This window comes from Sciurus carolinensis, chromosome 11 (assembly GCF_902686445.1).
Source record: "Sciurus carolinensis chromosome 11, mSciCar1.2, whole genome shotgun sequence".
Taxonomy (NCBI): Eukaryota; Metazoa; Chordata; class Mammalia; order Rodentia; family Sciuridae; genus Sciurus; species Sciurus carolinensis.
The window spans coordinates 85,427,181-85,453,482 of NC_062223.1; the positions used below are offsets into that span (position 1 = coordinate 85,427,181).

The window sequence follows — 26,302 nt, forward strand, 5'->3', positions numbered from 1 at the left end:
GGAATTCAGAAGAGAAAGACTGATGTGGGTGTGTGCATGTAGAGAACTGACCATTTGGTTTATACTGATGTGGTTTTGTTTGTTTAATTATGCTCCTGTTTTCAAATGAGTTTGGTTGTTTCTGATTTTGAACATCATATATAAATCTTAGCATGAGATTTAGAGACTACAGTTTAAAGGCTGGTTCTCATCTTGTCAAGTTTTACTTTTATGATAACCTCCTTAAGTAGAGATGATTATTATTCTTATTTTGCAGGCAAGGAAACAGGTGCAAACAGATGCAGTACTTTTAAGGCCACACTGCTATCAGGTGCTGGGTTGGAGAGACTACATGGTTTAGTCTAATTACAAAGACTGCATGCACATTATTTCATGATAGATCCCAGTATTCCCCTTGTATAAGAAGGGACACATGTGTAAGCAGTTTGTTAAATAAATTGAATAATAGTAAGCTTATTAAATCAGGATAAAAGAATAAAAGCTGATTTTTCTCAATGACTCATAATTAAGTATATTCTAATGCTCTCCCGGTTGCTCTCAGGTTTAAAAAAGCCCAGCTCAATATACTTAAAAACTGTACTATTTCATCCACTTTAAAATTTTTTATATCATAACCCAGATCAGAAGCCTAGCTGAGAAGGGAAGAACTGGACATGCTTCTCCTTCCTATCTTTCTTTCCTCTCAAAGCTGAAGTTGGCCAGGCCTAGTGCACAGGGAGGGTAAAAAGCATTTTTATGTGGCTAGTATGCCTGTAATTTAATATTGGAGTCCATTTGGTGTTGGATGCTCAGCCGCTGGTTCTTGCAAGCACATAGTGAGAAGGCAGCCATCTACAAACCAGGAAGCAGACCCTAACCAGGAGTCAAAGGAGCCTTTTTTCTGTTTGAGTCACTGGACTCTTTCCACTTTTGTCAGGTGCTCACCGCTGGTCCTTGGTTCTCCAGTGGTGTGTTCCACACAGTCTCACTGGTGAGTCCCACTAGGATGTGCTATTTACCAGAGATAAAATATCCTCCAAATGTCTGCTGCTTCTGTATGGTCAACACCTAATGCACAGAAAATTCTTGCTCATCAAAAATCTCAGGGAGAGCATACTGCCTGCATCTGAGCCACTCCCCTCATGGTGTACACCATCCTGCCCGCTCCCACCCTGCCCGCTCCCACCTTGGCCACCATTCAGCAGCTGGAAGGAAGATGGCGCCTGGTGGACAGCAAAGGCTTTGATGACTACATGAAAGAACTAGGAGTGGGATTGACTAGGCAGAAAATGGATACAATGGCCAAACCAGATTGTGTCCTCACCCTTGAAGGCCAGGAGCCCAACATAAAAACTGAAAGCACTTTGAAAACAACACAGTTTTCTTGTACCTTGGGAGAGAAGTTTGAAGAAACTACAAATGATGGCAGAAAAACTCAGACGGTCTGCGACTTGGTCGACGGTGCATTGGTTCAGCATCAGGAATGGGATGGGAAGGAAAGCACAATAACAAGGAAATTGAAAGATGGGAAGTTACTGGTGGAGTGTGTCATGAATAATGTCACCTGTACTCGGGTCTATGAGAAAGTAGATTAAAAATGCCATCATCACTCTGGACAGGAATTAACTGCAAGAATGAAGAAGCTCAGTTAGTTCAATGAGCAAATCTCCAGATTGCTTTTTTTTTTTTTTTTTCCATTTCTGTGTTCAATTATCTCTATCACAAACATTTTACATGCAACTATTTCAAAGTGTTGGTTTAACTAAGCTCATCCCTTTGGTTAGTAAGTAAATGTGTTGTGCTAAAAAAAATCTTGGGGAATTCAATCTGATCTTAAAACCACAGTTTACCAACTCTCCTGCCAAAGGAGTTTACTGGGCCATTTATCTTGGCAGTTTGATTCCCTGGGTGGGACCCAAACACCAGATTCTTGAACCCTTAGCCTCCAGAGGATGTATCTTCCCTGAACTCCAAAGGCTGTATCTTAAGATCTAGGTACATAAGCACTCTTTAGTCGGCTCGAGTCAAGAGGACAAAAATGCTCCCTGTTTGCCACCATAGGGTTCCCCGTCTTGGCACTCCAATAATTCCTAAAATCTTCACAAAATCATTTCAAAGTCTTGTCTCACATCCGTCTGCCTGGCTCTTGATGGTTCAAGTTGTTGCACACCAATTTTGAAATTTCCTCCTCCTGTCTAACATTGTTTTGTATCTGATATTCATCATTTGGGCTCTTCATCTGCAATTTCAATTTGAATACACTCTTTTACATTCTTTTATTTTGATATTGAAATGAGATAATAAATACAAAGCACCTGGCCTATGGAGGAACTTGGAAATTATTAGTTCTCCTCCCACCTCCTCCCTTTTAAAGATTCTATAATAAACAGTATTAGGGATTGAGGGGAAAAATATATCCATTTGACAGATATTTATTGATCACTTTTTATGAAATTTCTATTCTGTAGAGGTTTGTTAAATAAAAAACATATTTTCCTCCATTAGTAATAGTACTCTGTGCACTGGTGTGCAATTTATTTATTTACATGCCTCTACATTGGATGGTGAACTCCTGAGGGAAGAATAGTTGGCAAAATATTTAATAAGTTTTTGTTGAGTTTAATAAAAATAATAATAAAAAACGTTGAGTTTCTATTGTGTGCTGGATATAGCACTGTGTACCAGGCTGGAACCCTTCCCTGTGTCCTGCCTGATTACTCTCTACCCTTCTCTATCCTGCTCTCTGCTCTAGGAACAGACCTGTGTGGGACCCTTTGCCTTCAGACATGTATTTGGTTTGACATTGGAAGGAAGTGGAGAAGTGAAACACTGGAAGAGGAAACGAAAATGAGGACAGGGGTTTAGGGGGCTAGGGTCACTTCCGGTAGGTGGTGTTCCTTGATTCAAAAGGTCATTGTGACTGTCAAAGTGATGCTCTTGCACAACTTTCTCTTTCCAGGTTCTGGTAACTGCTCCCTCTCATTGTCTTTTTGGGCCCAAAGATGATAGCAGCTTGGGGGGTCCTTGTGGTTTCCATGTGCATGCTGCCATGGGTAAATGTTTTAATAACTAGTTTAGGGGGTGGAAGTGAGGATGGTCCTGATTTGTAGAACTGGAATTTCTGTGGAGTAAATGCTCTGCCATGGCTGATTTTATGGTGTCAATAGTATGTCCTTCAGCATGAAGTTGGGAAATATGTACAGTAGCAATACATATAGCATGTTCTTACCACAGAGTCATAATGGATGTTGAATATCCTCAAGAGCATATATAACAGTAAAAAAAAATGAGGAAAAGATGTGTTTTGAGAATTTATTACTGTTTGAATCTGGAGTGTCCTCCAGAGGCTCATCTGTTAAAGGTACCCCCAGGCTGTTAGCCATTACCTACAGAAGACCACTCAGATGAACTCAGATGAAACATTCATCTTCTTGCCTTTTAGAAGGAATCATTTCATCTCATAATGACAATACTGGTTATCTTGTGATGATCAGACATTTTGATCGACTGTTTGCTTTTGGTAAACAAAAAAAAAAAAAGAAAAAAAAATGGTGATGAAATAATAAAAATAAAATTAAAATACTAATAATTAAATTATAGGCAGGTATTTTTATGTTCTCACTTTATTGACCAGGAAACTGAGACTTAGGTGAATGAGCTTGCCTAATGTCATTTGGTGAAGCTAGTATTTGAATTCTGAGTGTCTGATACCAGAACATGAACTCTTTACTGTTACTTAATCACTATAATAAATGAGGGGGCTTCCATGTAAACCAAAGAAATTAGGGGAAAACCTCAATGGGAAGAATTAGAAAATAAATAAAACTACCATTGTGAGCCTTGATTGAACCTGGATGATTTCAATATTCTAGAGTCTCTAGTGACTTAAAATTCCAATGAGTTAAATTAAACCAATCATCAGATCAGGAAAGAGTCACACTGGAAAAATTTTGGGGGCTGATAGTCAGACAAGAGGCAGTATGTGTTATGTACAGAGCACTGGACAGGCAATCAGGAGAGCTAAGTTATGTCCCAGAAAAATAGATGATCCATGGGGGAAGTCACTTCTAAATTAGGGGTCCTTGGATTTCATTATTGCCATTTGTAAAGTATAGGGATTTTTCAAATTGACTGTGGTAGAACCTAAGATCTATACTATATTGTGCTGTTTACCTACAGTTAGTGACAAACCATCTTTTTCAGTCAGTTTTTTTTTTTTTTCTGCTGTGACCAAGCAACCTGACAAGAACAATTTTAGAGGAGGAAGAGTTTATTCAGGAGCTCATGTTTTCAGAGGTCTCCGTCCGTAGACAGTCAGTTCCATTCCTCAGGGCCCAAGGTGAGGCAGAACAACATGGCAGAAGAGTATGGTGGAGGGAAGCGGCTCACATGGTGATCAGAAAGCAGAGAGAGATGCCTCTCTCCAGATATAAAATATATACCACAAAGGCATGCCCTCAATTACCCACCTCTTCCAACTACACCCTACCTGTTTTTGGGTACCACTCAGTAAATCTCCATCAGGAGATCAATTCATGGATTGGGTGAGGGCTCTCATAACCCAATCATTTCACCTCTGAATCTTTTTGTACTGTTTCACACATGAGCTTTTGGGGGACACCTAATATCTAAACCATAATCTCACTCTAAAATCTGGGGGCTTAAAATATCAACTGTTTATTATTTCTCAAATTTCTGGGATTGCTTGGCCTCAACTGTGCCATTTTCTGCTCCGTGTAGTGCTGGCTGGGTTATCTCATGAGGATGCACTGAGTTAAGAAATTGGTTGGGGTTAGAACATCCAAGAACTCTCCATTCACATGATTGGCCTCAACTAGGGTGACTGGAACAGCTGGAGACTAGCTGCATCTCCCTTCAGTATGGTGGTTTTATTTCTGACATGGTAGCTGGTTTGTAAGACAGCAAAACAATCTGGCAGGCCTCTTAAGGATTAAATCCAGAACAGAAGCAACATCATTCTTGTCACATCATATTGGGCAGCTTAGAGTCAAGTGCACATAGGGATGGGAGGAATTGGTGGTGGTTAACCCTGGGGACAATCTATTATGTATATACTATGTGCAAAGAGTTTCATGGTTCTATAAATTTGGGAAATCTGGATTAAACACAAATGAAGAAGCTTTCTTAGCAACAAAGCTGAACAGCAAGTTGTTAAAATGATAACTGAAGTGCCAAGAATGATATAAAGTAGGTAGCAAGTTTAAGGGAGGGGCATAACTATTGCTTCATAATCAATATGAGAGAAAAGGAGGAAAAGGTAACTAGCGTAATAGGAAACATTTATAATTAAACTGGTTACCACAGACAATTGCAGTGTTGGAAAAATGTAGAATGTCTCCAGGAAGTTGTGAAGGACCTGGACCAATTTCACTCTTTTCTTTATACTTCATGGAGACAGTCATTTTTCTTGTTAATTAAAGCCTTCTTCAGTATAAATGGAGATTTTAGACTTGTTGTTTAGGAAAAAAGTCTATCCCATTGCTAATTAAAATGATTTCTTCCTGCCTTCAGAATCAGGTTTTTAATGAGGTGCAATTAGTTGTGGGAAGATAATGAAATCTAGTATGACTTTTCAATTATTTGTCTCATAATAAGCAACAGGCACTGTTTTCTTGACTCTCTGGTCACCTGAAAAGCACAAAATGACCCACTAGAGTGACTGATAGCCTGAAGCTATGGTGTGTGTGTGTGTGTGTGTGTGTTGGGAGGGGGACAGTTTTGTGTGGAAGAAGAGAACAGGCTCTGGAACCTGCCTAAACTGTTTTTGAATTCCTATTTCTCCTTTAACTCCTTGAGAGCCCTTAGGGAAGTTATATAACTTCTTTGATCCTCAGTTTATTCATCTATAAAAATACCCAACTGATAGGATTTTGGGAGAGATTAAATGTAACATTTTATGCTTAACTTTTTGTTTCAAGCACCATTTGTTCAATAAATATTTAGTTAACTAAGTGCCTAGCGAGTGGTAGGCAGTGTATTATGTATGTGGGAGATAGTCTGGAAAGAAATCAACCACTCACCAGAAAATTAACAAATACATTTTCAACTAAAAATTTTTGGAAAGAATTGCAAACTCAGGTCAATAGCCTAATAGAAATGAGCAGAATGCTGCGGTAGGCAACAATGGGAAGCAGCTGGGATCTTAGGTATGTTTCTGGAGGAATGTCTCTCTGAGTTGACCCTTAGGTTGAAACATGAAGGATGAAAAGGAGCCAGTCATGTTAGGAGCAAAGAACAGGGTATTCCAGACACGGAACGGCAAATTGCAAGTTTCTAACGTGATGAAGAATCTGGTGTATTAGAGTATCTGACAGAAGACCCATTGGCATAAAGTGAGGGGAAAGCTGGAGAGGCAGGAAGAATTTGAGACCTAGCAAGGGAATTTCAACTTTATTCCAAGATCAATGGAGAGGCATTGTAGAATTCTGAGCAGAGATAAACATGACCCAATGTACAATTATAAGATCACTCTGGCTTGTAGATCAACAGAAGCAAGTTTGGAGAAAAGGGAAATAATGAGGAAGACATTGTAGTAGTTGAGGAGAGAGGTGGTGGGGCAACTGGGGTGGTGGTACTACTGACAATAAAAACAAATTGACAAAATATGTGTCGTTGAACTGGCGGGACTTACTGATGGATTGGATATGGGAAGGGAGGGAGACAAAGGGGTTAAAATGAATTTTTCTGGGTTTGGGTCTGGAAATCATGTGGACAGAGATTCCATGTACTGAGTAGGAGAAAATCAGAGGAAGAACAGGTTTGGGATTGGGGTCAGGGGAATGAAAGACTTTTAGTTTCATCATGCTAAGTTTGTGAGAGAACCAGTTTGACTTGTCATGTAAGCAGCAAAATATATGACATAGGATCAGATGTGAGGTCCCTGCTGGAGACATGAATCTGGAAGTCAGTAGCATAAGAATACAGCATTTAAAGTCAGGGGACTAGGTGAGATCAGAGAGAAAACAGAAGAGCAGGAAGGGTGAGAGATAGTGGTTTAGTTTCATTCTGTTGCATATGGATTTCCGGTTTTCCCAGCACCATTTGTTGAAGAGGCTATCTTTTCTCCATTGCATATTTTTGGCACCTTTGTCTAGTATGATAAAATTGTATTTATTTGGGTTTGTGTCCGTGTCTATTCTGTACCATTGATCTACCTGTCTATTTTGGTGCCAATACCATGCCATTTTTGTTACTATTGATTTGTAGTATAGTTGAAGGTCTGGTATTGCTTTTTAGTATAGTTGAAGGTCTGATACCCCCTGCTTCACTCTTCCTGCTAAGGATTGCTTTAGCTATTCTGGGTTTCTTATTCTTCCAGATGAATTTCATGATTGCTTGCTCTATTTCTGTGAAGTACGTCTTTGGGATTTTAATTGGAATTGCATTGAATCTGTATAGCACTTTTGAGGCACCCAAATATTTAGCTAAAAACTATTGACCAACCTCTCTTGCCATTTGGGAAAGCCCATGTGATGGAAGAAAAAGTCATTAGGCAGAGTTTCTGTAAAAGCTCTTTCAAATGGAATTACTAGGCTATGTTTTTGTCTTGCCTAGATGGTAGATAAGAAAGAGGAAACTGCAGTAGCTATACTGACTCCCCAGATAGACACCCCCATTAATGAGGAGGAATAAGAAAAACTGGAAGGAGACTATGGCATCAAGAATATTCTTAGAGCATGCTTACATTTTGGTTTGGGTCAGGGGGATATGGCAGAGTTGCAGCCTGTGAGAAGGTGAGAGAGATCTTGGGACTTGGTTGGTGACTTGGGCTTTGACAGGCTACTGCAGAGGTGTAACACACCTGTGAATGAAGAAAATTCCTGTAGCAATGCTCATGTCCTTTGTCCTTTTCCTCATAGATTGAAGTCTCCTGCTCCTTCCTCCCCAATTCATTCTCCATGCTGCTGCCAGAGTGGGCATTCTGCAATGCAAATTGGATTTTCGAAACTCTGATTAGCTTCTCATCATTCAGGCTATATCACTTGCCTTGCATTTAAGGACTTCTGATCCTTTCCAGGTTCCTATTTTCAGCCTTCCACTGAGCATTCTGCACACCTGTGGTGTCTGGCTATGGGCACATTCTTCACAGTGCCTTTATCACCAAGCATTTTATGCACCTGCATCTGCCCTGTCTGGCTATCAGCATGTCCTTACAGGTGCCTTTATCTTTCCTACCTCTAGCTTTTCTTTATGTTCCTGTCTTCATGATGTCCTCTTTCCTTTCTCTCTCATTATATTTTCAAGGTACAGGTCAAATGCCAGGCTTTCTTGGTGGCTCCAATAAGAATTAATTGTTCTTATAGCCTCAGCTCTCTGCTTCCCTTCATGCTTCCTGCTCTTCCCTTCAGGCAGGCCCTTCACTGATTTTTACTTTTGAGGTCAGGGGCTACGATTAACTCAACTCAGCTTAATAAATGCTTGTTAAGTGGGAGAGCAGAACAAGAAGCCAGTTAAGATTCTCTGATGATCCTCTTCCCATGGGAACACCCAGTTGAGCCAAATTACCATCACAAGAGCCAAGGAGATTAGGTGAGTGACCATAGTGACTACTTTAGTTTTACAAAATGAAAAGATGTATTAAAGAAGGCAGCTGGTGAAACCCAACACTGAGCAGATCCTACTGATCCTATCCCCAGACCTGCCAGCAGATGGAGCTTCTGGAACAGTTCTAGGGCCAGGGAAAGACATGCAGCCCACTATTGGACTTTGGGCTAGCATCACCTGCAGTTGGTTACGCCTGTCTTGGACCATGAGTTCACCTAAGCAATGAGTATCCCATAGCAATGTGGGCCTTGGTCGTACCTCAGTGTTGTACTGGTATTGGTGGGTTGTGGGCATAGGGTATGAAACAGCTTGTGGCACTGGTGACCATATGTGTGACCTAGGAACCTGGAATTGGTTCATCCAAGGTGTCAGGCAGAATCCCATAGTGCTTGACCACAGGCTGGTTAATTGTGGACAAAGGGCCAGCGAGAGGTTTGACATCTTCCACAACATTTTTCTTTGAGCTAGAAATTTTACGAATCAAACAAGTCAGTTTATTGCAAGGGAAACAGACTCGTCTCTCTAGACTCCCTTATAAGTGTATGGATTATCCTACATCTTGGTCAACTGTCCAAATTGCTTCTTGCTTCCTGGACAGTTCTTGCCCCTGTTAGAGACAGTGCTGAACCATGCTCACATTTCATGTCCACCTCATATCTCATGTGCTGTCCTTTTTGTTACCAGGGAAGAGAATCAGTTTTGCCATGAAGTTTCTTCCCAGAGTCTGAGCAATGAAGTCAGAGGAGGTGATGCATGTCTGACTTAGATGTCAACGTCACTCTTTCAGAGTCCTTATGTACTTACTGAGCTGTTTTAGAGTTCCTGCATTTTAATTACCCTTTTCCCCCTTCTAATTTTCTGCCAGGAAGCTTGCATTCCTTGAAAAAACAAACTGTGCTTTGTGCATTTATTTATTTTTACTCCAGCATCTAAATAGAGCCAGGCTGCAGGCAAGCATTTATTATTGGCTGACCAAAAGTGTAAGGAATGATTAATGGACAAATAATAGAACATTCTAGCTTCTTTGGAAAGTTTCCTGTGTGGCAGTTTCATTAAGCAATGCCTAGCCTTTCTTTGTGTGAATATTGGCTTAAACACTCAAATTTTAGCTGGTTATTTGACTCCAGTTTAATACGTGCCACTTTCCTTTAAACTCTGAAGGATTTCGGGTAGTCGGAACACAGATTGTTAGGGAAAAGGACTGAAGCCAGATTTGGTGGTGGAAAGTAAATTAGTGTAAATAGTATTATAAGAAACTGGTTTGGTTTAAATTTGTTACTCTACTCACTATTTCCAGCAACTTTCTCATGGAGAAAAGAAAGACACTGTGGGTCACAAATTATAATTTGTTTTACAAAGTTAATTTCTTTTTTCTTTCCTTTCTGTAATTTTGTGTTGGGGGATTGAACCCAGGGGCCCTTTTTTAAATGTTGAGACATGGTTTCACTAGTTGCCCTGCTGGCCTGGAACGTGCAATCCTCCTGCATGGGCTGCCTGGGTTTCTGGAATTACAGACGTGTACCACCGTGCCTGCTCACAAAGTGCATTTCTAAAGACATACTAATGCTGTGTACCTTGTCATTGCCATTAAAAAAAAATAAAAGAAACTGGTTTGGAAAGCCCAAAGGGGAGAGAATTCTTCAGTGCAGGGGTTATTCATTCCAGAACTGCCAGATGAAGGAGCATGGTGGAATGCAAATTTCTGTATGAAGATTTCAAAGAGTGTCAAAGATGGGTGTGGCTCATGAAAACCAAACAATCCAATTAGGAGACACCCTTTCAGCTTGTTTAGTTCACATTTTTGTTGAATAGAAATCATCTGCTCTTTCTGAGGGATTAACTCCATTAGGAACTGTGGATTGTAATTTGCTTTCTTGAGTCATAAGAGATTTAAAAATTGCAGTGTCCCCCTGAAAATGCTTTTCTCCCCTTCTCCTTTCAGAGGGAAGTAGAGTCTATTTTATTTTGCTAGACTGATGCCTGTTTTTTTGTTTATCTCATGGGAAAGTTAGCTTCTCCACTGCAATATTCACATAGGTCATCCTTTCAAAGACTTAAAGAGCAGGTATGCCCTGATCAATCATCCAAACAAGATAGAAACAGAACCAGAACCAGGAAGACAGGCCTTAAAAGGGGGTGGGAAAGAACATTGTCCCTCTTTGGCATGCACCATAATTTTGCAGAATGGCGGATGTTATGGTTTAGATGTGATGTGTCCCCTAAAAGCTCATGTGTGAGAAAATGCAAGAACATTCAGAGATGAAATGATCAGGTTATAAGAACCTTAACCCTATCAGTGAATTAATTCCTTATGGGATTAACTGAATGGTAACTGTAGGCTGGTAGGGTGTGGCTGGAGAAGGTGGGCATTGCGAGTGTGTCTTTAGGTTATATATTTTGTATCTGGTCAGTGGAATCTCTCTCTGCTTCCCGATTGCAATGCCCTGAGTCACTTTCCTCCACCACACTCTTCCGCCATGATGTTCAACCTCATCCTGAGCCCTGAGGAATGAAGCCAGCTGTCTATGGACTGAGACCTTTGAAGGTCCCCACCCCCCATAACTTTTCCTCCTCTTCAGTTGTTCTGGTCAGGTCTTTTAGTTACAATAGTGATAAAGCTGACTAAAACAGCATGTATCTCTAAAGTATGCTAACGTTAGTTCTTTTGGTAGATCAAGGAGTTGTATAGTTGTATCATACATTAATTTTATTTTTAATTTTTGGAAGAACCTCCATACTGATTTCCAAAGTGGCTGTACTAATTAACATTCTCTCCAACAGTGTATAAGAGTTCTTCCCCTCCCCTGCACCCCACCACCCCATCCCCGTCCCCACATCCTCACTAGCACTTATGGTTATTTGTATTTCTGATGATTGCCAGTCTAACTGGAGCGAGATGGAATCTCAATGTAGTTTTGCTTTGTATTCCCATGATGGCTAAGGATGTTGAACATTCCTTCGTATGGTTCTTGGTCATTTGTATTTCTTTTAGAAGTGTCCAAGTCATTTAGGGCCTAGGTTTTTGGCTTCGAGCAGTTTGACCAGTGGTGTTGTGCTGATGTGTCAGTTTTCAGTTGTGAAGATGCTGAAAATCATTTGTCCTTTGAAGTCTATAGTGAACGAGCAATCAGATCAATCACCACAAATGGCCTCAATGGGTATTTTAGTATGTGGGAACAAAGGGGATGGAGTCAGAAGGGGCCTTCGACCCACAGTGGGTATATCAGCTGCTGAGCCAGGTGTGGAAACTGAAGTTTTAATATCTGCTGTAGCCATGTTGGAGGGACCCCTGGTGATGGGGGAAAGATGACTTTTGTCACATGGCAACCTGCCAGGAACTGGACTCTAAGTTCATATTGTAAGTCAAATTATCTTTGAATTCCCTTTGTTATACCCAGGTTTTAGCAAAGTTTGACAACTCTTTTAGCTTGTCCCATCTGTGCTAAGGGGAATGAGGAACAGGATCTGGACTTGACACTTTGGCTGCAATGTTAGAAGGGAGAGGAGCCAGGTTGATGACAGCAGTGATGCCTTTTGAGGTGTCCCTAAGAGAAAGGTGAGTCACAGAAACAAAAATTGGGGCAATGGCGATGGGACCCAGCAGTCCTGGTCTATAGAAGACATCTTCCCTTGACAACCTGCAAGACTCCAGGTGTGGCTGGGTAAAGAAAGCTGGTGGCTCCCTCTACAGATGTTCCTTAGCTTTGTGCCATGGTAGGGCTTTTAAGTTCTGTCGCTGAATATTTGGTCTCACCGTGTCTCCACAGAGATAGCTTCAGAGCTGGGCCCTTTCAGGTCAGAGATGTACAGGTCACTCTAGCTTCTGAGACTTCTAGAATCATCATGGTTTAAAAATAGTTACATAGAAATGAAATAGGACACAAATTCAGATGCTCTTCTACAGTTTTCTTTCTGAATAAACACCCACTCTTGAAGTGATTATGACTTTTTTGTAGTGTTGCCATTAATATTAAACCAGGTGAGACTGTGCAAATGCTAAAAATTATATAATTATCAAAATCTGAGGTCTGCCTTGGTCCTGCAGCCTCAGTCACTGTCTTAAACTGAGGGTCTTTAACAGCAAGCACCAGGAAGAGCATCAGTCATCACGCCCACCAGCTCACAGTGATGGCTGGGCTGGCATGACCAAAAAGTCTGGCTTCCTGAGTGGCGGGTTCAATTATATGATAGCACACCTCAACTCCAAGTGATTGTTTGGTGACATTTCACCCCTTGTGTGGGAGGAATCTGTTTTGGTTCTCCAGTTATCAGACCTGTGCTGGCTAAATGTTAATACAAGAAAGCATGTTTAACCTGAGAAAAATTTAGGAATCTGCAAGATCCAGATTCCCAAACCTGACATTTTTTTTTATATGTTCAGATCTTTGGAGCTGATATGTTTTGTGGCCCCAATTTATATAGATAATGACACTGCCTCCCCCAATAGCACCACTCTTTGTATCATAAGGATCAGGTAAAAATATTTTTTCTTTATTCTTAATATTTTCTGGAGTCTCACAATTCTGTCACTGGGAAATTATTCCCCCTGAAAAGATGTGTCTTTAAAAGCCTATCTCTTAATATACCGTTCACTTTTTAGCAAAAATCCTGATGAAAAGCCGGCAAATAGTTAAAAATATGCCAAAGCACTTCTGTCAGTTCCTGTCAGCAATGCTGATATTTCTCAGAGCAAACCTACCCTAAGTGCACTTTAGCTCTGAAATCAGACAAATTTGATAAAAATAAAAATGGTTCTGTTCTTTATGAAATAAGACAAATTATGCTTTGGGAGAATATAATTTGCTGTAAAGTATAAAATGTTTTAATATTTATATCTTATAATAAAACCATGACACGTTTATAAAGACTATCAAGCATTTTTACAATGGGGCCACTGCTGACACGAGGAACGCAGTAAATATCCACGGACACACTGAGTATGAAATATACATCTTGATTTTATAATCGTGTGTGCTTTATTTTTTACACAAATGGAATGGAAGTGTTGAATATTTACACTTAACAGGAGTGTAAGCTGTGCAGTGTCTCTGTAAACTCCAGCCCAGGCAAGGAGTCATCCCCCCTCCCTCCCCTCCTGTACTACAGCTCATGGAGAAACATCCTGTCAGAGAGAAGCACAAAATTGTCATATTCAAAGGATCTAACAGGTACAACCTGGTGCACTCAAAAGTTAAGACACACTTAGGAAACACAAATTCAAAAGGGAGAGAAGAAAAGTTTGCCATCCGTTGGGAGTCGACCTTCCCACTTGGTTGTCTATTCTCATGAGTTGCTAGGGAGATACTGTACTCTACTCTTTTAGCTCATTTTTGTCTAAACTGTCCTCCTGTCTTAGCTTGTCCTCAGCTGCTACAAGAAACTGCACAGCTGTACAAGAAATGATTTCCAAAGCACAGGTTTCAGTGAGGAAGGATATTTACAGACTGGAGTGTGTGTGTGAGTTTCCAACCACATTCATTCATACCTAATGTAATATGTGTATACGTGATATGTATACCACATATACCATATATACACATAAGTAAAAGGTATATCCACAGAGTTCTGTAGGGAGTCTCCTGGCAAATAGGTTGTCACAGGAGCTACTCCACATGCTTTAAGGGAGTTGATCCTTTTTTTTTTTTTTCCCTTAGAAGTGACAAATTAGTATAATAAATTTAGGAACTAGCCTGAGTCCTTGGCGTAAATACTTTTGTAGGAATTTTAGGCAGGACCAAGACAGGAAAAAAAGAGTTGTTATTTTACCAGCGAGTCCATTCAATCTTACCGGAGCAGTCACCAGCTGAAAAGCAGAAGGGGCTTCACATGAAAATGGGAAAAAGAAAGTAGGGGAAAAAAAAAACTCTCTCTCCAAACCAAGGCGATGGCATGGCTTCAATGAGAAGGAAGAGGTTTGCTGTCAGAATAATTGTTGGGGCCAGAGTCTGCCTTTATTGAAAAGAAGTGTCCTCAGAGACTCGGGAGGTGTAGGGAGTGAGCTCGTGTAGGACCAGGGTTCAGGCAGAGGTACCCAGGCGCTGGCAGGGCCCACAGCACATGCATCATCACTGCCAGGGCAGCGGTGCAGGCTGGCTCCGGGAGGCACGCTGGAGTTGGCTCCAGGTCAGGGCCTCACACTCAGCTTTGCTTTCTGGGCTAAATAGGAAAAATGGTGACCCCAAGTATTTGTGTCATTAGTCCACATTAGTATGGACTTGCTGTCTGAATCAGCCATGAGCCCTTTTTAAGACAGAAAAATTAAGGAATGGGGTGTGGGAGAAGAGATGATCAGAGATGTGACGAGAGGAGGGAACAGGAAGGGAAGGGGAAAGGAAGAAAAGGGGCATTGAGAGAGACTAAAGGAAAGATGGACAAAGAGAGAACAGAGAGGGAGTGAAGAAGGGTTATAGGACAAGGTCAGTGGCTTCAAGAAGCTAGGAAGGAAGAGGGACAAAGACAAAGAGGGGTGGGATGAGATAGGAAGAGGAGAGTCCTGGGAAAGAATAAGGGAGAGGGGGAAAAAGCAAGAACCAGAGATGCAGAAAGCTCTCCCTTGGCTCAGCGTCCAGAAGGGCTGGCAGTAGGATCTAAGACAGCTCACAGAGGCACCCGAGTGCAGCTTTGTAAAGATGGGCTTGCTAAGCAGATAGAGCCAATCCCAGAATTCGAGGCTGGGAGAAAAGGCCTGAAAATAAATGGCCAAGAAATCCTGTGGGAGGAGAGCAAAAAACAAATGCCCCAGCAATTGGCTGACAAATGGGGTTTTGATTTTGGTAGAGCTGAGACCCCCATGGTGCTACACATTGTACCAGAGCATGAAAAATAGCACCAGTGACACGATCTGGCACTTTTCTGAAAGGGCCCAGCATATGAAGGTGACATTGCGCCCCCAGCAAGCCTTCAGATTGGAGAGAGCTCCGGACAAAGTTTGCAATGTTAGCACCAGTCTGGCCCCAGGCTCCAAGTGCATTTGCACCAGATGTAATCTGGGTACCTTTCATTTCATTTCCATTCGTGTCATCAGATTTGCTGCAAAATACACCAGTTCACTGGAGCCATAGAGACCTCAACATTGGGAAGCGCAAGACAACACAACAAATGGAGGTGTAAATTCTATAGGAAAAGACCCTCTCACCAATTCGCTTGGTGATTTTTCAAGCAAATATATATGTATATCTATATTTATATAAATCTACATAAAAAATCAGTGCAAATGCCAATTCTAATCTGGAAGCATCTACACTAGGAAAATAAATATATTACTACAAAACCAAGGGTTGGTGGTTCAATTTGATTGTACTCAGCCACAGCAATACTATTAAATGGAAAGCACATCACACGACCCAAGAAAACATCTACTCATTAATGACAGTCCTCTAAATAAATAGTTGCATGCTCAGTTGAGAAACCAAAGAAGTTATCATGGTGGCCTAAAAATAGAGCTGGGATCAGGAATGGCATTCTGGTGGCAGAAAACTTTTGGGAGCAATAATGATGAAAGTTGGCCTTGACCTGAAACTGGCGAGTTGCAGATATGAACGCATCTTTAACATTTTGAGCACTCTGAGGATGTCTCTGGAAATTTAACTTTCAACAGAGGGAAAATGCATTGCTAGCCCTTCCATTGGCAAAGCAGCCTCTATAGGTAGATGCATAATTTTGCATTTTTGTGTTTGTTTTGGCGACTGCAGCCAGGCAGACCATGGCATTTAGTGTAAGATGAACAACCCTTGTTTTTGGAAAGAGACTCTCATTTTTGAGCTCCAGTGTTCTTACTGTGAAGAAGCCCCATCACGCTGATGGCTCTGTCTTTTGCTCTCCCACCCCAGCCTACATGCTGGTTTGCTGCACAGTGTGGCAGAATCCCTGCCAGGTCTTGATGTACCCCAGAAATAAGGCGATGGGGCTTAATCTGGGCATGCACAGAGCCCAGAGTTGAGTGGTTATTAATATCACTGAAAAGTCTCTCTAAAACACCTTGGGCAAAACCAATGCTGATGTCACCATCAGCTCTAAAGTGGGAAACAAACTCTTCTGTTTCAGTTTATAGGCTTTGGGAGGTTTCTTTTTTTAAGTCATCATTATAATTATTAAAATATAAACTTGGTCCAGGTGCAGCCCCAAGGAAGGCAGTTCAATTGGTTGAGCTCAAAGTCATAATTGTCTTTCTTTGTGGTTCTCTTTGTCCTATATACTGAAACAAAAAAGTCTGAACCCCTCACCCCTCCAACTAGACACTTCTCTCTCTTCCTCAAAGAAATAGTGCATATTGGGACAGATCTTCCCATGACTCTAACACCAACTCTGGCTGTTACAAAACTCTAAATTACTCTGTGCAACAAAAAAAATAATTCTAATTACTCATGGCTGGCCAGAATACTAAATGGTCCTTTAAGTAACCAAGTAAGCAAGTAAGTAAGAACAAAGTTATTCAACTATTTGCATGGTGGGCCCAGGTTATTTAACTAGAGGAAAGCAAAAATTCCCTTTAGATCATTTGCTTGAGTTTGTCTCTAAAAAGCCATCAGTTAAAAAGTGTATTAACCAAATATCTTCCAAAAATATCCATAAGGGCAACTCATTAAGGGATGTGCTCCATAAGAGTGTATCACTAGTGTGCAAGGGAGATCACGGGAGGTAAGTGAGGGAGAAGTCAGACTTGGAAGGAACTCAGATGCTCTTAATGGATCATTGGCAACAAAAGGGAGAGTGCAACTTTCAGTTCTTGAATTTGATCATCTGCTGATAGTGCATACATTTAGTCTTTCAATTAATTAGTCTTTACAAAATATTTCACAAAACTTTTTTAACCTATAGAAATTCGTTTCTATACATTTAATATATTTTATTGTATAAATTATTCTCATCTGTAGTGCCTTCTTTCAGTTTATAAATGGCAAAATAGACAATCAACAATCATAAAGCTAATCCCAGGTGGAATCCCCTCCTCTCATAAGGTTAGTCCTCCATAAACTTGTGAATTTTATGAAATGCTCGTCTTTGCAGATGCCAGTCAAGAAAACTATCCAATTATCCTTCCCTGATAGTATGCCGTCTCCAGAGGGACTCCTTTTTTTTTCCTTCTTTATTTCTTTTGCTTGTTAAGAAATCAAAGGATGTGCATAGTTATAAAATTCGAAGTATACCAATTACAGATGTGGGTAATGGGAAGATTGGTGAGGTTCAAGTGCTGGCAACTTTTCTTTAAAGCAAAAAACACAGAGAGCTCAGCAGCTAAATCAGCTCTGGACATCTGCTGGGGTGAGGAGGCTGCCCATCTCTTGGGCAGAAAGCCTGTCAGAGGTTCATCCCTACACCTGGTACTTTGAGCAAACCAAAGCCTTCCTGCATTCTGCAGTGTCCTTTCTGTCCCACCCTTTGGCCCCTCCGTTTCCTTCATGGCTTCACACAGTTTGTGTTGTACATTCATAAGAATTCACATTGACTGCAAAAACATAAATGCAACAAAAACATAAAAGCCTCCAAGTAGTATATTATATATATTTTGTTCTTCTAAATGCTCTTCTGTCATCAGAGGCGCAGTAGCTAATTTATAACTTTTCCTTTGAGGGAATCCAGATGAAAGGCCCAGATTGCTCTTCAATTACAAGCTTGCATTGGTTATATATATCTTCTAAGGTGTCTCCTTGGACAATAGCTGTAACCAAAGCAAACATACCTAAAGTCAGGAATCATTCCCTGATGGTGAAGACCAATCGTTACTTAAACAACAGAAACTCACATCAGTGAAAGACAACTCATCAGGAAGCTCAATATCACTTTTCACTAGTAAGACAAAGCGTAAGATTCACAGAAGCAGGGTCCATTAGTGATTTATAAAAATGCTTTCAATGCATGTATTCAATGCATCAGAGTTTTTACACTGCCTGCATCTCTGTTTGTAGCTCTGGACAATCATTCTTTTATTTAACATAGTTTATGGATGCCTACTCTGATCCAGATGCTGAGTTGAGACACTGATCAATTTGCAGATTGAGAGCTCCTGTCTAACAAAGAGAGCTGGCATTAGGGTCTCTCTACTTTACTTACTTTGGCAGGTATTTTAGACACAGAGGAAATAAGGGTTTTGGAAGAACTATATAATTAACTTCTCTGGCCCTCAAAATATTTAACAGGAAACCCCATTTATTCTCTAATTAATCTGGTAAAATGAGATGTTTACCAGATAAAGCTCTTTATACTGAGATGGTCACTACTTACAAATAGCATGTAAGAGGAAACATATACTGCTAAACTCTGAATTACCTAAAACATCAAGTCCCCCAGGGCAGTTTTAAGCACATTTTACTCTGTCCTTTGAACAAAAACTATCTTCTATAGAGATCTCCAAAACATCCATACTATCCATATGACTGAGGCTTAAACATTAATTGGTACTGAAACATGACTTCAATCTTCAAAAATAATCCTAAGAATTTAGCAATTATTTTATTCCTGAATATAAACCACTGGTCAAAACGTTCATTGTTTGACTTGATTTCCTTATCTTGTTGTTCTTTCAGGAAGAAACATGACTTATAGTTTAGTTACTGACAGAAGCCTTACTTCATATTACACAATTAAAAATATTTGCAAACTGCTGTGCTGCTGGCACTTTCCACATTCTGAATAAGACAAAAAATAAAACATCTAATCCCATACCATGTAATTGAGGAGGAAAATTCTTGTTTTTAAACCACTGAGAATTACTTGTAAGGCCAATTGCAGTTTGATTACTCTCTGGATTTAAACAGTGATTCATGAAAGTACATAAGAATAGAGAACTAAGGATATCCAGAAGAAGAAATTCTTCCTCTATTCCCAAGCTTCATGTTTCCAAAGAAATAATTAAAATGTTTTGCATTGAGACTTGACACAGTATTAGCTAAAACACAGCGAAGGGTTTTGAGCATATTGTTCAAGTGCTACTGATGGGGAGACAGATCCACAGGTCATGGAGGCAGACAATGGAGAACCGAGACTGCTTCTCACGAATAACTGCTTTGGACACTGCCCAATTTGACCCCAAGAGTTTTTTTCTCCAAAATTTCAGATGCCATTAGAGAGATAGTTTAATGAGGTATCAATGCCTCAAATCTCCTTAATAGGAGGAGATAGTTCAGGGGCATCTGCCACTCAAGGTTTTGGATAGGGCCAGTGGGAAACTGGAAGCTGACTGCTGATGATCTTAGAGGAGGGAGAACCCTGATTCTGAACCAAATGGGTAAAGCAGAGAGTGCTTTTATATGCATAAAACAGTTATTAGAAAAGCTCAACAGGATGGTTTAAGGGCCTGGTTCACCAGGCCTGGAGCCCTCTCTATGCCAAATGTCAGACAATTTATCTCCTTCCTCATAGTACCAGGATGAGGGGAACTTACCTGTAAAATATTCTCCAAATTCTTGTTCTAGCTTAATTGCTCGATCATAGGTTTTCTTGGCTTGTTCCTCTGTTAGACGCTTATTCATCTCCCTGGTAAATAAAGGTTTGAAATTAGGACACAAAGAGAATATACCAAGTTCTGAAAAATTAAAATGCATGACAAAAAAGAAACCTCCAGGAAGCACAGTTCAATCTTAGCAGTAGCTTCCTGGAATTCCTTCAGGACTCCTCTTTGCTGGACTAATCTCAGCCACAAGGGATCCCTGCCAAGGAGCCCACTCTGTGGAGGGGGTCTTTTGGTCTCACCAAGGACTGAAATGGAATTTCTCTCCTTATGATTTGCGGTCACTGGTTACTGCTCTGTATTCTGCAGTCCTCTAGAGTGGAGCTAAATTTTGTCCTTGGCAGGCTTTGAGGATTTAAATAAAGTGCTCATGGGTCTTTTGAGTCTTTCTAATCTTCAGAGTCACCCACACTACCTCATCTAGACCCTCACTGGATATGACTTCTAAATTCAAACTTCCCTGGTCACCCTTTGTTGGCCTTTGCTTTAGTATATCTCAATCTCTCTAAAATGTGGGATATAGAATGAAAGGAAATCTTTCAGGGGTGGTCAGAGGTGGGAGAGGTGGAGGGCAGGGAAATGTATTTTTGTCTCTGGTCCTCCTCACATCCAAGAGAACTCAATTTGATTGATTGTTCTTGGGTCCAGACCTTCCAAAAGGCTTTGATTTCTTGCCTTCTGCATCCTCCTTAAGGGCTGCTGTTCATCCTCATGTGCATTTGGAAACGTGGAGTGGAGAAACATGGATGGTGTTTCCAAAGAATTATAGAAAACAGGGAAGACCCCGTAGGTATCTCTATCTTTCAGGGCAAAAGGGTGTTCTGCAGCTCTCAACTCAACTTCTGCAAATGCCAATCATGTCTACAGCAACAAAAGTCCTGAATGTTCTGTTTTTATAATCAAATGACATTTGAAGAAGCCACTGAAGGATGATTGAATTGAAATGGATACAGAATGGAACAAGTCAGAAGTCCTGGGACCAAAATATTTTCAAATAGATTATAATCAAGTAATATAGTCAAGTAGAGGATAGGAGAGAGGAACTTGATATAACAGAATCTCTAGTATGGTTAATGGGTACAAGGTATAGTTGGATACAAGGAGTAACTTCTAGTGTTCTGTAGCATAGTAGGATAACTATAGTTGAAAACAATTAATTGAATATTTAAAAATAGTTAACAGAGAGAATTTTAAGTGTTTCTAACACAAAGAAATATCAAATGATATTTGTGGTGATAGATATGCCTATTACCCTAATCTGATGATTGCAATTGTCTTCATGTGTTGAAATGTTGCACCATAAATATGTACGACTACCAAGTGCCAATTAAAATATTTTAAAAACAAAATATTGAGAAGAAAATTTGAGGCCTACTTTATTTTTGTTCTGACAGAATGGCTACAAAGGAATTGTACCTAGGATTACCTGTCTTTTTTCTTTCTGTTTGCCAACCATTGACTTATCATTAACTATATGCAAATGTTGCTTAATCATTATAAGATTATTAAACCTAATATAGTCTCAATGACAAGTCAAGGTTAGAATTATAAAATCTAATTTACTGATTCCTAATCATTGGTAGCTTTTCCTAGCATGTCCTCCAGGCATTAAAAAAGTCCAATCAAAGCAAAGGCATTTTGGTTGGCTCATCGGGATGCACCCTAGACTCGTGTAGAACTTTTGAAAGCATCAATGCCTTGCTTGACACTTAGGAAGATAGCCAGGTCTGGAACTCCTGGTGTTAGTGAATCCTTTCTCTAGTACAAGTCTTGGAGACTTGAAGCAGTCTTGGAACTCCCTCAAGGTTGTACATTTAATAAAAGGCAATCTTCAGTAAGAACACAAGCTTTTTTTTTTTTTTTTAAACCATTGGCAAACAGACTTTATTTTGAGTCAAATAGACTAGATATCTTTCAAAAGAGGCTGATGTGTAAAATAAAAAAAAAAAAAACTGAAGTTAGATATTAATATGGTTTTAGGCATAACTGAAGACTGAAATGTAAAGTAGAAATTTCCTGAATTCTTGTTACTGAAGTAAACTTATTTTGTTCTGAAATGTCTGAGTGCCAGAAGCTGTACATCACTCTTGAGTGTAGAAGATGTTAGGCTAAACTGAGGGAGACTCTTCAGAGAAAGAAGGTGATTTTTTTTCCCCAGAAGTTAACAAGTCATGTAGCTCTGGATCTTCTTGGTCTGTGGTAGTCTTTTTTTTTTTTCTTTTTGAATTTGATTTGAACTTATTTTAGTAATGGCTCAATTTAGATTGCTATCCTCTAATACATGAATTAATTTTGTCTCTTTGTCTAATCTGCAAGTACTTTGTTCTTTAGCATGTGGAATCAACCCTGACTCAATACTTATTTGTTGAATGAATAAGTGAATGAATGAATGAATGAATGGGGACCTAGACAGATAAACATAATTATGGTAAAGACACAGGTAGAAGTAAACACAGTACCTCACCGAGGCAAGACAGTAACAGGAGATTGGAGATGGCAAGGAGACGAGACCCGGGAACATCTCATTGTTTTGTGGTAGGGGCACGAGTTATGGCAGCATGATATAAAAAGAACATCTCTTTCATATGTGCCCTTGATTTTATCTCTGCTGAAGTTAGCTATGTATGTGCTAATAAGTTCCGTGGTTTGATGCACTTGAGACATAATGTGTGTGATGATGTATCAATGCCTGAATGTGACAGCTGCCGTGTTTTTGTTCTGGCTGACCTGGCATTCACTCCTTTCTGGGCAATGGGCAATTCATGTTAGCTTTGCTCCTGAAGTAAAAGCCTCAGAAAAGAGTGAACCGTAAACATTCAGCATTTAGTAATAGGATCACATTGGCCTGACCGGCATCCTTGCTGCACTAAGACCTATGAATATGGCTGCAGCAAATTATGTCAGATTCACTGTCCTCATTGTGGAATCCAGCTCTCGGTATGTTTAATTTTCCTTGGTGATAAGTGGCTGTGACAGTGCCCTAAGGCAAAACTAAATAAGTCATCTGATAGTTGTGGAAGGAAGTAGACCTTCTACTGAGCACCAGATGGGACTGACTCCCAGTATCGTACTGAACCAAATGTGCCTCTGCTGCTGCACCCTCAGGCCTCCTTCCCCAGGAAGCCGTTTATCCCATTGTGCATTTATGAGGAGAAAACTCATTTTTCTATTTCTGAAATAAGCCTTTAAGTTGCTTTTCTCAAGAGGCAAGGGCCATTTTCTACTTTTTTAAAAATTAATTTTAGCATTACTTAAAATTTTTGTGAGGTTCTTTACAGGTTATAAATAATTTTTACATAACGAAATTTATAGTTGCTTAACTCTGCAAAGCCTAACACAGTATCCTGCAAAAGGGGAAATTTAACACATGCTCTCTGGGTAATAATATTAAGAACCACTGTTTTATCACCAATACATATCTTTCCATGTGCCAACTATAGTTAAAGTTCTTCACAGTGTAATTTACTGTCTAAATTCAAGGGGCTGGCAGTCACTGACAAGGACCTCACAGTTCTATTTCCGCATCCTGGTAAAAACCCTTGTCTATCTTTTATTCATGTGTCTATATTCTGCTTTTCAGATGCATTCCTGGCAATGTCTCCAGAGGCCACGTATGTATTTAACTTAATTCTCTCAGGCTGTCATTTTAGCTACTGCAGTGTGCTTTGCCTCTTCATCTTTAGAGGAGACCAGAATAGTTAGCTGATGTTATTGGCAAATAACAGCTTTCACCTCTGGGATTAAATAATTTCCATGCCTTCATTCTTTCCATAAACATTGTTTTCAAGTATGTACTCTGTGGTTCAACACCCTCTTGAGGCCCAGATAGAGGCGGTATTTGAGCAAGGCTCTTGTAACAGACATACTGGAATTATCTCTTGCACTCTTGATGAATTTTTTGATAAAATTGCATTTAACCATTATAATACAGTAACTTTATATCTTTGATAATAATAACTACTAAATTTATTGAGCATTTAGTATATACCAAAGACTGTACCCAGAGCTTTAAATTCAAGAACTTGTGGCTTATCCTTTATATTAGTCCTATCAGGTATTCATTAATGTCTAGTTTAGAGGTGAAGATTAAGTCTTAGGGATATAGAGTGATTTGCCCAAGATTATATAACTAACCATTGACAAAACATAGATCCAAACCCAGCCTGACCAGTGTTCAAGGTTCTCTATGTCCTTCTTGCTCTGACACCATTACCTCCAAAAAGTTTCACTTCTGTATGGGAGTTGTCTATGCGGATTTTATAGTTAGATTATCTGCCCAATCTGATTACTGATTTTTGAAGGAAGGTATTTTATAAGTCTTTTGGAAAAAATTTGAGTTGTGCATTTTACCCTTTCTCATAAATGTGAACAGATATGGAACTACTGGTTAAGTTACAGACCTTTTACTAAGAAATGTTGTCTATATATATGAAGTTTCTAACATCAGAATTCTATTATAGGACAATGTAAAATACCAATGGAAAAAGTTTAAATGTTGTCTGCTCCCTCTATATAAAACACAGACATTTAAGAAGATTTACCTATGAAACTGCATCAGAAGTAAGAGGCAACTCAAAGATGATCCTCTTGTATTAATTAGAAAACCAACTAAACAAAAAAAAAAAAACCTTAAAAATATCGACGATGGCATTTCCTGTTTGTAATCGTTGGTGGAAAAGAGCAGTTAACAGTTTGCTGTGTGATACAGAACAGGGAGTGAGTTGCATGAGGTCCTTCAGTGCCCTCTACTTACATCAGAGGTTCCAGAGACTTGGGCTTTATGAAGATGGCAATGGGATAGAGCTGGGCAACTTGTAATCGCTTGATAGCATTTCCTGATACGTCAAGGATACAGTGTTTGCCCTGGTAGAAAGGAGAAAAACAAGGAGCTAATTCTGAAGAAGTGGTCATAATCCAACAAAATGAAAATAATGCCTGTGTGCTTTAGAAGAAGATATGGGATATGAAAGGTAAAAAAAAAAAAAAAAAAAGATCTTTAGAAAGAGTAAATAAAAGTTGATACATAGGGTAACCACTGAATGTTTGTAATAATTAATATTCATTAGCCTCCTTACTAAGTGTCCACCACTGGACTAGACATTTTACATGTAGTCTCAGTTAACTTTATTTTCCTCCATAAATATCCAATGCATTGCACAAAGAAGACATGTAGTCATATGCTAGATAATTAAGTCCATTCTCATGAAGCTCATAAAACATCTCTGAAAAAAATTATCAAGAAATTCTCATCTATGAGATAGCAGCTGTATTTTATGGAAGAGAAGATGAAGACAGAACTTTTAACTTGCCAAAAAGTTCAGTGCTAGGCAAACTCAAACTCAAGTCTTGAGTACTGATAGAATTGTTGGTGGGAATATACACCTCATCATCTTACCCTGACCAATGTTAAATTTGGAAGAATGGTAATTACTTGAATTTAGGACAATTCCCTAAACATTTGCTGAATGATTATATGTATCCAGCCCTTAATATGTTCAGTTTAGTGAGAGCAGACAAAAAGTTACCTTAAATGATACATGGTTAAATGCTGACTCTTACAGAGGTATAAAAATTTCTAGTTTAACAAATAAAAATCTGATTACATTATAGTACACTTCATTTAACATGGATTTCACTGCAATGAGTTCTCTGAGCAAGGAACTGCTTTATAAAATATTTCTGGAAAAGTAGATGTAAATTTGCCACATAATATTCTACTTCCTGGGGGGAAATGACCTTATTACCCTGAGGCTAGAAGAACTTTATACAAGCAGAGAAAAAATCATGTTATGCAGACTAGGACAGTCCTAGATCAATAACAGGAGATAAAAACAATTAACAATATCCAAAAACATTTACAATATGTGAAAATAAACAGAGTCCGGTGAATACTTGAACTCTTATAGGAGAGACATACTAAGATGGTTCATTCCTATATTACTTAAGTAATAAGTTCCAATTTTGGTATCTATGATGTGCAACAGTAATATAAAAGGTATAAATGCTGTTTGATTATTCACTGGACAGTGCATTTTAAATTAAAGGTTGTATTTACATGTTCAAATAGGAAAATAGATGCAATTTTCCAGACACTGATGAGAACCAATATCCATATGGCTGATAAAACCTAGTCCTCAGAGAGAGGGAAATAGACTCACCTTCTTAGTATATTCTCAGATATAGTAAATTCCCCTTTTATCAACATAAATTAATTGCACATATTAAAGAAATTCAGTGTGATATTTCCATAATGCATACACGGTGCACTGATTAAATATATCAGACTACCACTACCCACCCTCTACTATGTCC

At 39.5% G+C, this 26,302-nt stretch overlaps 2 protein-coding genes across 18 annotated transcripts in view; one reads left to right on the top strand and one right to left on the bottom strand.

The window, feature by feature from the left end:
- Positions 1-1,121: 1,121 nt before the first annotated feature.
- On the top strand, positions 1,122-1,598 carry LOC124959610 (fatty acid-binding protein 5-like). The gene has a single exon (XM_047518001.1). It carries the CDS (start codon positions 1,122-1,124, stop codon positions 1,572-1,574), a length of 453 nt encoding a protein of 150 aa, XP_047373957.1. The 3' UTR covers positions 1,575-1,598.
- Positions 1,599-17,600: 16,002 nt separating this feature from the next.
- Dlg2 (discs large MAGUK scaffold protein 2) overlaps positions 17,601-26,302 on the bottom strand; it is a 2,079,243-nt gene continuing 2,070,541 nt past the window's right edge. For all 17 annotated transcript variants that reach the window (XM_047516979.1, XM_047516993.1, XM_047516982.1 and 14 more), the window contains 3 exons: positions 24,744-24,853; positions 19,925-20,016; positions 17,601-18,202 (listed from right to left, as the gene is read on the bottom strand). In XM_047516979.1, the coding sequence (XP_047372935.1) occupies positions 18,096-18,202; positions 19,925-20,016; positions 24,744-24,853 (309 nt within the window). In that variant the 3' untranslated portion in view covers positions 17,601-18,095. The remainder of the gene's footprint in view (positions 18,203-19,924; positions 20,017-24,743; positions 24,854-26,302) is intronic.

What these genes read in the sequence shown, in the direction of transcription:
- LOC124959610 (XM_047518001.1), top strand. Translation starts at nt 1,122, where the DNA reads ATGGTGTACACCATCCTGCCCGCTCCCACCCTGCCCGCTCCCACCTTG.